This window comes from Ambystoma mexicanum, chromosome 7p (genome assembly GCF_040938575.1).
Source record: "Ambystoma mexicanum isolate Mex_15411 chromosome 7p, UKY_AmexF1_1, whole genome shotgun sequence".
In the NCBI taxonomy this organism is placed as follows: Eukaryota; Metazoa; Chordata; class Amphibia; order Caudata; family Ambystomatidae; genus Ambystoma; species Ambystoma mexicanum.
In genome coordinates, this window is record NC_090939.1 from 745,415,787 (window position 1) to 745,428,168 (window position 12,382).

The following is a 12,382-nucleotide window of genomic DNA, read 5'->3' on the forward strand; positions in this document are numbered from 1 at the left end:
GCTGTGCTCAGAGCTGTATTTTATATATAGGGTTCAGACTGAATTTCTGTAGCCTGATTTCTGGGGCCTTCACATGAGGGGTCTGAGCATACTCATTTGCAGGGGGACTGAACAGACCTGCTCCTCTGAAGTTAGTCATTATATGTCATAGCTGCCATCTTGAATCCCTGTCCAGAATATTCTCTCCACTGGATGGTTGCAGTTGCTGCTCTCGCTCCTCGTCTCCTTCTGCAAGCTTCCTCCTCTTAGGAGTTCAGTGTGGCTGACCCCTGTAGACCCAGGTGAGTGTGTATTCTGGGCCTTCCCTTTGGTGGGGTGGGGAGTTTACGTCTCCTGGCTGTTGTTCTGTGGACTTGTTTCTCCCATTGGTTTCAGTTTGGGGAGGTATTGTACTTGCTGCTACCCCTTTGAGTATTTACAGGGAGGCGGGGGCACGGGTCCAAACATGTGGTGTTTGGAAAGTACTCCTTTGGGGTACTTCAGACTTCCTGACCCCAAGCTAGTCTGAGTTTTCCTTTGGTACCAAAGGGACATTGTGAGAGTTGTAGTCCTCTTTCCTGCCTTTTGAAAATGTTCAGGTATCCTGGAGTCCGCATAGGAATCTTCCACAAGTCTCTTCCTCCTGAATCCATAGGTGACTCTCCCAGATTGGGCCCTGGTATTCCTCCCAGCCACAAGAAGAATTCTTTGAGTTGTGGTTTCCGACCTTTCCATGCTGGGCTAGGTGACTTGTCCTCAGCATACCCCTGGTGTCGAGGACCTGGGGATATCACTGAGCATAGACAATGGAATACAGTAAAATATGTTATAGTTTTACACAGGGTTAAAAAGTGGTCCGGAACTGTAATTCTTGTCTTTTTTGTGACCGGTTGTTTATCTCAATGTCCGTGAGAAAAATTTCTCTAGGAACTTGGCCTTTCGTTTCCAGCATACAATATTTCTTTTTACAATCAAGTACTCTCTTTCTAGGAAATTTGCCTACAGGTTTCCAACATGCAGTCATTCTCTTTCCATTGGTTTCGCGGAGGCTATTAGAACATTTTCTTCAAGTTCCAGCATGCAAGAGGGCTCTTTGTTTGGTCTCATTGGTTCCAGGAACATGGCCTTCAAGTTCCATCAGACAGCTGTTAATGTTACAGTTTGTATTTCATGAATATATGAATTTGCTCTTCAAGTTACAGAATTCAACAGTTCTCTTTGTAGTTTGTTTGTCAATGGACCTCATTACGAGTTTGCCGGTAAAAAAACAAGATAACCGGCATTCCGGTGCTACCGTGTCAGTGTAGCACTGCTGCCGGAATCTACGGTAGATTCCGAGTCAGCGTGCACGTACATTCCGGCATGCCAGTAACAGTTGCACCGGCATGCCGGTAAGGTCCCCCAAACCCCTGATACCAGCATCATCGATGCTGCAGGCACTGGCACCGGCATCCTCGTGCTGTAATACCGGCACCGAAAGCAACGTCATCGTGCCGGAACAGGAAATGCACTGGCGGCCATCTTTTAAAACGCAATCCATTGCAATCATCAGCCTACAGCACCTGGACCAGAGAACTGAGCAGTGTGGAAGCAAGCTGAGAAAGATGGAAACGAGGCAAGGCACAGTCCGACGCAGAAAGCCAAGGTTCAGCAACATCAAGCTGAATATGCTAGCTGATACCTTGGTGGAACATGCCGATGTTGTTTTTTGCACCGACCGGCACCGGGGAGACAACTGCGCAAGAAAGCTGTGTGAGAGGAGGTTGCCCAAAAGGTCTCTGCGGTGGGAACAACATCCCGCACTGTAAGTGACTGCCGCAAGCGGTGGGATGATCTCCGGCTGCAGGTCTGCAACCTGCTCTCTGCTAATCACAGCCAGGGCCTGGGCACAGGAGGTGGACCACCATCTGTCATGGTCATGAAGTCAGGGGCACCGGCATGCAGGGGTCGCATGCACAGGAGACCTTGGTGCACACTGTCCATGCGCTTTTGGCACCAGACTCATGAACAAAAGTAAACAAGAACATCCATTTAACACCAAAAAGCTTTTATTATGGACATAGCACTTCAGATGCATTAACCTTGAACATTCCATCCATTAAGCAGGATGCATTATCCTTGAACATTCCATCCATTAAGCAGCTCCAAGTGTATTCTTGAGTGTGGCTGCTAATGGATTGCCTTCGCACATGCTCACTCTCCAGGAGTGGCAGGGTGTGGCTGGTAAGCCCTCCCTAATGGGCGTGCCCATGATCTCAGCTATATAAGCTGCCCTGATCCTCAAGACAGACGCTTCACGTTATTCTGCACTTGCAAGCAGCGTAACGCTCACCGTCGCCTGAGGTCAGACTTACCTTTGAAGATCTTGCTTCCTGGACATCCTGCTTCCTGCCAGCACACTTACCCACTGGGGGAAGCTGTTCTTACCTGTACATCTCTTTGGCGAGCCAAGTATTCATCTTCACACTTTCCGGAAGGCAGAAATCTTCATCTTGGCACCACAGCACGATACGCTTCATTGTCGACAGCAGCACCTGCAAGGAAAAACAGAAGATAAGGGTAGACATCGAAAAAACAGTCAGTTTAAGGTTGCGCTTCGCCATACTTCGCGCTTTCCTTAAACCATCACTTACATGCTGTTGAACATTGCGGTAGCATCCATCTTTCATCCGGCCGCCTCTCACAGCTGCATTGAGGCCGCATTTCCATCTAAGGGAAGAAAACAGAAGAGAGACATTATTGTGGGCATAAATAAGAGCAACATATAAAGATATTAAGCAGAACGAACAGCATCACAAGAGCTCAAGAAAGACTTACCAATCATAAGGAGAAGCATAATTGCAGATGGACTGAACAACTGCTTATCAGGGAGCAATGAAGGAAGTAGATCCCATTCGACGCGCCCCTGCCACAAGTATCAGGACAGAGAGCCTATCTTCCATAATTCACAGGAGCAGTATCACCATGTACCACTGCTCACAGGTTTATTACTGAGGGAGAGGCCTAAAGGGGGTGATTCAAGTTCGGGGAGGGCTGCAACCGTGCCCCAATGCCTCTGCAGAGACCAGGTGAGCATAACACCATCCCCAGTAAAACCTGCCATGTGGGAGGAGACGTGCAGCACAGTGATGAATATGGAGGGAATCGAGGGCGGTGAGTGACCCTTAGCGTAATACCAAAGTCACAACACACACCTCCAACCCAAATACAATGGCAATTCCCAATGGCAAGTAGATGGGAGCAAACACATGCCCCATCACCCCCCACCTAAAGCCACCACTGACATGACCGCAATGTCCCTGCCACGAATACACCCAACAAACCCCACTGACACAACCCACATGAGTCCCCAATTGCCAACACAAGCACCATCTGCATGCGCACACACACATACACATCACCGTACAGATGCAGGCCTGACCATGCCACAGTGCACACATCACCACCGCCATTTGCACACCTGACCCACCCACCATGACAATGCACGCAGTGTAAGCATCAATGCATCTACGCACATAATGTGAGCACATCTGTCCCACATCTAAACAACACATGGCACACAGCCCCTGAGGCATGGCCACAACACACAAACCACGAGACACCTGTAGGCCATCCAACAAACACCATCCACAACATGGCTGCACCAGAAGGAGGCTCAAACACTGCACCCCCCCATTCCTGTATGCACCATGCCTGCCCCTCCAAAATGTCCATGAGAATGCGCAGAACTCTGAATGTACTAGCATCGATGTATGTAGAATGTATGGTGACCCATGACTGATGCCCTGCCTCACTGTTCCCCACAGGCACAGGAACAGACAGCGAGGCAGAGCACGCCCCAACATCCAAAAAAGTCGCTGCATATCGGAGCTGTGGTGACGATAACGCATCTTCCAGCCAGGGGCCTTCAACCTCAAGAACAGGTCTGAAGTGTGCCACAGCTTCCACGCCACAGCCCCCCAGCCAAGAGGACACACAGGCTGCCCAACAGGCTGAGCAGGAACAACCTAGCCCCACCAAGGCCCCCCAGCAAAGACCCACTGCTGCCAGCAAGGCACACCAGCCAAAAGCTACTCCTGGCATGAAGGCCCCTGTGACGTGGAGGAGCCACAGTCAGCGGCCACAAGTGAGCAGGGTGAGGTGGCCCAATCTGCCTAACAGAGTGAGGAGGAGGAGTAGAAGGTGGCAGACCCCCAGACAACAGCATGCATGACGACCGCGAAAGTATGCCACCCATGCAGGCACCCCCATGTTACTCTCCAGTACATAGCTCAGCTGGACACAGCACAGTGGAGGACAGTGCCCCTGACAACAACATGGAGGAAGCTGTGTACAGCCCCAGAATTCCACACACCCCACCTCCCGTGCAACCACCTTCTGCACAACACATCCAGGATCTGGAGGGGCGGCTGGCCCGCATGGAGGGGCGACAGCAGGCCATGCAGGACATAGTTGGGCAATATGTGGCAGATGGCGAAGCAACACGGCAGGCCATGCAGGATGCCCTGCAGGAGAATGCCAGGGTGGTGAGCCAGGCAGTGTACCGCGTGGCCCGGCGCGTGCAGCAAGGGATGGCAGCCATGACCGAGGCCATCACGAAGTTGGCGGCCGCCATGGCAGAGCAGAGGAATGCCAACACTGACCCCCAACCTGCTCCATCATCGAGCACGACCCCGGCGAGTTCCACACACACAAGCCCGGGCGTTGCTCCCTGTGATGTATGCACCACACAGACACTCAACCTGCTCCTCCAAAAAGTGGGCGTGAGTAGTTGGACTCCCATGTGCATGGTGTGAGGGAGCAGTGGTGAAGTCGTGGTGGGGGCATTTGGAGGGGGGTTGTTGGGTTTTGGGGTGCTGGGGTTGGAGGTATTGGGTGTTGGGGTATTGGGTATGAGGGCATAGGGTGTGGTGGTAGTGGGTTTGGGGGTTGGGGGTTGTGAGGGTAGTGTGGTTAATTTTTTTGGGATAGTGGTGCACTTTCAGCAATGGCAATATGTACATAGTTCATTTTTGTTCAGTACAGCTGGTGTGAGAGTAACGAAAACACATGACTGGACATTGCTTTTTGAGTGTGTGTCAATTTAATTGTGTACAGTGCCCAGTGTGCCCCATTCCCAGTGCCTTGTGTTCCTCAGTTCATCAAAAGTATTGTTCAATCAAATCTTGGCATGCCACACGTCCTTCATGCACATTGTGCTGCGGGAGATTTCCAGCATCTTCCCCATCCTCATCCTCATCTTCAGGTGGCATCAGGTCCATGTCAGGGGGCAGGGGTACGTTGCGCTGGATGCACATGTTGTGCAGCATGGCACATACCAACACTATCTTGCCCACCTTCTCCAGCCCGTAAATGAGTGCCCCACCCGACCTGCTGAGGCAACGAAACCGGGCCTTCAACAGCCCAAATGTCTTCTCAATCGTGATACAAGTGCGTGCATGTGCACGGTTGTAGTCCTCTTCGTGTCTGTTGACAGATTGCCTGATGGAGGTCTGGAGCCACGGCTTCAGGGGATACCCAGCATCACCTACATGGAAGCAATGGAACGTATACTTGTGATTAATTCTGTCATTCCTTGTGACCACTGCCTATACAGTGTTCATGATTACATGCAACAGATCATTCATGACCGCACTTGACATGTTCCTTATTGAAAGACCCAGGTAAGTGTACTTGGTTGGGTGTGCGGGGATGGGTGCTGGTCACGTCTCAGGGACCTTTCCATCAGAAACAGCACTCACACAAATGAAGGCAAATGGTCCACGATGTCCTCACATCTGATGGATGTGTTGCCAATTTAAATGGACTATGCATGTACAGTGCATCATGACACTTTTGCCTGATATGCTTCATGATACACAGTGGTTTCCAAATCATGCATTCGACTTCTTGATGTCACCATATACTGGTACATCAACGCCTTCCCCCATTTGACTAAGGCACATTCACATTGGTGGTATTGTCCGCCAGTGATGGGTAAAGTTTCTGTGGTAAGGCTATGTGGGTACTGGCATGGTGGAAATGAGGTAATGTGGACAAATCCTGCACCCCTGCATATGTTAGTGGTGGTAAATGATTGATGATTGTAATAGTTACCATGCTTGACCCATTGCATTTGGAAGCGTCCCATAAGGTGTGTGGATGGGTAGACTGGTCTGCGGTGTATCTGTGTGGTGGGTGCAGTGACTGAGATTTCCCTGTGTGGCTGTTGGATTTAGCTCAGGCATGGCAGATTGACCTGTGATTTACTTTTCTGCGCTCATGTATTTCATGCATTGTGAGTGCAGGGTGGTGCATTGTGGTACCTGTGGTTCATGTCTAATGATGTTCCTGATGGATGTACTGGTGTGGGCACTGTGTATATTGCTTCCATGTACGCACAGCTGTGTAGGCATGTCACATCTTCATCCATGTGGCTCTGTCCCACATTCTGTTGAATTCACTAGGGTCAGAGTTTTAGGCACCCAGGACGCTGTGTGTGGTCTTGTTCCATGTGTGTGATATGTTGTTGTGCAGGTTTGGGATGTAGAGGTGTGTAGGTGTGGTCCCTCATGCAACTTTGACTTCCATAGCCCAACACAGTCTATCTGCACTTCATTGCATCCATGGTAATGTTCACATCTATTTTCTGGGGTGATTATGGATTCATGCATGTGGTGTGCACTTGTGTTGCTCATGCAGGCCATCCAGTGCTATGTTGCTGTGGCCCTCATGGCCCAGCCAGCAGTCAGGTTGCCTGTGCCCTTGTCCCCCCCCAATCAACACCCCTCATGGTCCTGTGGTTAGACTTACCCAGAAGCCAGGTATGTTATGCAGCGTGTCGTGCCATGTAGCGGGGAAGCGTGGAGTTGCACAGCACCATGGCATCATGTGTGGAGCCTGGGAATCTTGCACAGCAATACGCTATGATTTTGCTTGCATCGCACACAATCTGGACATTCAGGGAATGGCAGAGCTTCCTGTTGCGGTACACTGCCACCATGGTATGCTGACTACCAGCTCTACATGGGTGCAGTCGATGGCACCAAGGACGTTTGGCATGCCTGCCAGTGCATGGAATGCTATTTCGGTTGCATTCGCCTCCTCTGCGGTCCATGGTAGCTTGATGTGGTCCCTGGCATGTTTCAGGAGTGCATCTACCACTGGTTGAGCACCCGGGAGAAACAGGGTTGTGAGATTCCATGCAGCTGCCCCACTGTGTGCTGGTAGGTGCCTGTGGCAAGGAAGTGTAGCACAGACGCTACCTTCAGCAAGGAGCCGGGGGGTAGCTGTCCAGATGTTGATGAGGCTCACCAGGTCATCATGGATGAGGTCCACTATTGTGGTGATGGTGTCCCTGTACAGGCGGTACAGGGTGTGGATCTGTGCAGGGGTTAGGTCAAGTGGACTGGCCCTTTGGCAAGGGATTGGTGGCTGCATGCAGGGTACAACAGCCTGCGTTATTGGTATGTGCTGGCCCAGTCTCGCCCTCCTTCTCCTCCTGCGCCTCTGCTGCATCCTCTGGTTCACTGCCTGCTCAAGGAGTAGCAGTGCAGGCATATCCTCCAGCCCCAGTATTGCAACTGCCAATGGTAGCCTGGTGGATTTGGGAGGGGTGTGGTGTGTGGGAGTGCTCCTTTTGTGCTTTGCCAGACTCCATTGGCTCCACCTGTGCTGATTGTGTGCACCTGTGGCAGGTTCCTACACGGCAGACTGCTAATAACGCCTGCTCCGCGATGCAGGTGTTAACGGCATCAAGGTATCCGTCATTACCGGCATCTCCATGACGGTATTTGCTTGTCCGTGCGACTCTTAATGTGCACTTCGCAACGGCATGCCGGTGTCACAGGCAAGACTGCCTCGTGTCCCTGCTCATACCAGCAAGGAGGAGCCCCGTCACAGCGGGTGCCTGTCGATGCCGGTGACACCGGCATCGCTGCTCGTAATACTCCGGTCCAGTAAACGATGCCGGTACAGTCATACCGGCATCAGTTTTTTTCAAGACTGGCAACCTTGCAATGAGGCCCAATGTCTCTAGTAACTCCCCACCCCCCACGTTCCAGCCAGCAGCCTTGCTTCTAGGAATTACTTGCTTCAACCACTTTACCAGTGCTTGCCTCGCATGTCTCCTTAGATTCCTGTGGCCATCCCCTCGGCTCTCCTCCTCTACAGTATCTGTCATCCAGGAACCTGTTTCTTCATCTCGGTTCCACTCGCCTCTGTCTTTCCTTCTTCTAGTCTGCTCCCTTACATTGACCTGCCACACAGGAATTCTTCTGGTGGCTTAGCATGGGTCCTTATCGGACGTTTCACCATCATCTCTCACTGTTAACCGACTTTCCTGCTTTCTGGGGCTGCTTCTTATTTCACTCTCATTAGTGTTTATGGGCTCTGTGTTTAGGATCCACCATCTCTCTCTTTCTCATATTAACAACAAGTTTGGACTCTGCAGGATAGCTCAGTTTTCTGAACATTAGCTCTGTCATGAATTCTCTTCTCCGGTCCTGTCGCTTCTTGGTCTCCACTGCCACAACTGGTTTGTCTGACCTATCCCAGAGGGTCACGCTCTATATCACATCTTCATGAACATGTCATAAAGACATCCTATTACCCGTTGCTCTCACCTTCATGGAAGGCACTCAACCACATTTTTTATCTAATGGAGAAAAAGAAGACACAGCTATATGGTGACATGGCATGTATGTTTGTGTTGTTCATGAAGTTGGCAGATGAAAATGCATCTGTAGTTTCGACCTTTGAGGGTTCTTGCAACATCACTGAAGAGCAGATTACTGCATAGATATAGGGCCTAATTCATAGAGCATTTTCCAAGGGGGATTGCACCATTATGACAAGCTTCTATGAATCAGGCCCATAGTCTCCTACCTTACATAATTCAGGTAATTTATGGTGCCACAACTCAACATTAAACCATCTGCATTTCTGTCAGGACTGGGAGCGTGACCTTCCTCCAACTTGTAACATTAGATCTCTGAGTTTGGTCAGCCATCAATTGCCGGCAGAGTTGTGAATATGAGGTTCCTCTCTGGGCACTTTGCACTACTCCTCTTTTCTTAAGATCCACAGAAATAATGCCACTGGAAAGTTTCCAGTGGGTGAGATTCGTTTTCTTTCCCTGAAATTGTAGGCTCTGCCTTTTTTAATGTCTGGCAGTACCAGGTATTTTTACACTTATTGGGTCACCGTAATCTGTATGGGACCCAATTGCTAATTTACCAGACAGAAAAATGTATTCCCAGCATTTTAAGGAAATGAAATAAAGCATCCATGCTGCATTCTGCCCTATACCAATGGGAGACTTATTAAAGCCTATATTGACTTATTCAATACCTGTAAGTAGGCTTTGGGGTTGAACACTGGCAGTTTTCTCCAGTTGGTTTATGTACATGGAGGCACTTACCAATATTGTTTTTCTAGATTTATATGAAATGAGCCTGTCTGCGGAAGGACGGGGCCTGCCTGTAACAAAGTATTCACATGCCTTTGCATCGTTGATAAGAGCCACCCATTCTTTCCCTATGCTTGTGCAATTGTTTTTATCTTGAATGATTGTGCATTGAGTGTTTTGTGTGAGATAAGGGCAAATACATGTTTGGTTAGCTAGAGAGTGATGCCCTTGAATAAATGGTGGAAATGCAAACACTGTCTGCATTGTATTCACAAAGTGAAAGCAAGTGTAGTGGCACCTGTAGTTTCAGTGAAATGAGACACAGCATATTAATCACAGAACTTGCGTGTACTAACCACTGCAGGAGCTACATCAGTAGTTAAAGTATGTTTGAGGGCAGTAGAGGTCGGCATGACCTGGCCATGATAGGTCCCCTTGGCTCCTAGTTTCTTCAGAAACAATAAGAGAACAACCATGATTAAAATGTATCATGAAGGAGTAAGGGTTATTGTTGGTCTGGGGGCCAGTACAAAACTTGCTGTATGAGAAACTGTTCTCTTCTCCAAAAGGAGTTTGGGTGATGTGGTGAATTTACTTTCAGTGATCTGAGAGATTATAAGGTTCAGTTAAAAAGTCTTGAAACTAATATTAAGGCTTGGCCTTTTGTTATTGCATGTCATTAAGAATTAGAATGCACACTGCTGCCACTCGCATTGCTTCCAAGTTCTCTGGAAGAGTGGGTGTGTTTTCTCAGTGGAGGCGGAGAGGGAAAATGCAAGATAGCTTTGCTCTTGCATTTAAGCATGATCCTTGGCTGTCAAACCTCCTTTCAGACCAACCCCCTCGTTGGGTGGAAAAGCTACCAGCCACATGACTATACCGCAATGGCACTTCAGGTCTTTGTGTGCTCCTCCCTCATCTTGTTTTTCCCATTCACATTCAATCCACTTTCTGTACCCCAGATAGGAAGAGTACCTTCCAGTGCTGTTACTGTGTCCATGAAAAGATATATGCAAGACACAGGATGTAGAACCAGATCTCCCCCATTACCCCAGACACTTGGGCCCTGTACCGTAGGCACACTCCAAGACCCCAAAAGGAAAGTTGTCTGATTGACCCCAGGGGAGGGAGCAGAATGAAGTGGTTTTCCCCATGTGCCATCCTTTACACACTCCTTTGGCCCTCTCACAGTCTCGGTTGGGGGTAAGGTGCAGGGGGCATCCCACAGAGTGGGATTGAGTTGTATTTGTATTCAATTTTAACATTAGCTTCATCTGTTTTTCATTGCTTTTATATCCCATCTAAAACATGTATGCTTGTTGAGTTGGAGTAGCTTTGCAGTGGAGTAACTTTGCTGAAAATGTTGGGGGGGGACATGACATCTAAAGGAAAGGGGCTCCTGTAAAATGAGGGGGACAAAATGGTGTGCCACGAAAGTTGGGGGGTACAAATACCCTTGTCCCCCTCTTAAATGACACCCACAGGAAGGTGGTTACTTTCTGTTGAAATAAACTTGATGACGTTGTAGTAGGTGATATATGAATGGGCATGTTAAAAGGCACAGCTAGATTGCGCTTAAAGATCCAAGGTTTCCTATGACTTAGACAAGCTTTGACGATACTTAAACAAGAAGCGTAGTTAGGTGAAAGTACATTTTTATATATTTTTTCCTAACTGTCAAAGTAATTGGTACAAAACTTGCTTTACTGGAATGAAACCAATTTTTCTTTTTGTCCACAGGCAGAAGTAAATCCTTAAATTAGAAAGGTAATGCCATTTTCTTTTAATTTGCAGGTCAACATCATTCCAGTAATTTCCAAAGCAGACACCATCTCTAAAACTGAGCTGCACAAGTTTAAGATTAAACTTATGAGTGAACTGGTCAGCAATGGAGTTCAGATATATCAATTTCCAACTGATGATGAGACAATTTCTCAACTGAATGCATCAATGAATGTAAGTACCGGCTGTATCGTAGCACTCATGTAAAGATTTTGTGTTTCTTAGAAATTAAGTAATGGCTTTTAAATTGCTTTTTAGTCTTTACCAGATCAGTAACTGAAACTTCATAGTTATTTCTGCCACAGCCCCAAACACTTTATTTGCGATATATTGATAAAATGTTGATGTGTGCTCTTAATCAGCGCTGAAGAATTGAACATTGTATGTGCCCATGTTCTCTGGTCTGGGCGTTAGGTTGACATGTCCTTTGGTTTGCAAACATTTGTGGGTCATGATCCTAAATAAAAGAGCAGGATGTTTTGTCAAGACCCACGTCTCACTGATGACCTCAAGAACACACCCACTCTCAAAGACAGTTCAAGGGTTTTAATTAGAAAAATGAAAAGAGGGCTCGCCAAGAGCCGCCCTTCTCTCACGTCTAGTATGGGCAGCTCCCTACCTAGCCCAGGGGTCCCTTAACCTAAAATGGTATCTAGAGATGGTTCCCCTACTATGTAAAATTCTGCCTGCCTGCCTGGTGATGGTGGCCTAATGGCAATGCCCATTTCTAACTATATGTTTCTGGAAACAATCTAGGTGGTCCCTAACCTAGGTCCCCCAATTCAATTAATTATATAATGAGGTGCCTTCCAGACACTTGGACCCCACTTGGTCCTTCCCTTTCATATCCTTGTACTGCTTGCCCTGATGTTTTATCCTTCATTTCTCCAGCATGGGGTCTGGCATGGATTCACATGCTCATGAATATTCCCCGTTGTCAGGCTGGGAATCCTCGGTAAAGAAAAATCAGTATCAGTTTCGTTTCTGATCTGTCTTTCGTAGTAGTAACCAATCACTGATCTCTGCGTCATACTGACCACAGCCAATGACTGCCATCTCCCTAAGCCCCGCCTCTGGCAGCCATCTTCAGATTTTTACCGCACGTTCAAGTGTTGGGAGTCCTCGTGCTTAGCTCTCGAGCTTTTGCTGCGTTTTTGCGCTTTTTCAGGTGAATTTTCACATTTTTTCGGTTAATCGAGACTCAAGCGCCACCGTTTCTACTCCCGTTAACGG

The 12,382-nt window shown here is 48.4% G+C and overlaps 1 protein-coding gene across 1 annotated transcript in view; it reads left to right on the forward strand.

Moving 5' to 3' along the window:
- Nucleotides 1–12,382, forward strand: part of SEPTIN10 (septin 10) — a 671,502-nt gene that overhangs the window by 416,731 nt on the left and 242,389 nt on the right. Inside the window, exon 6 of the mRNA XM_069636860.1 lies at nucleotides 11,162–11,323. Within this exon, the coding sequence (XP_069492961.1) occupies nucleotides 11,162–11,323 (162 nt within the window). The remainder of the gene's footprint in view (nucleotides 1–11,161; nucleotides 11,324–12,382) is intronic.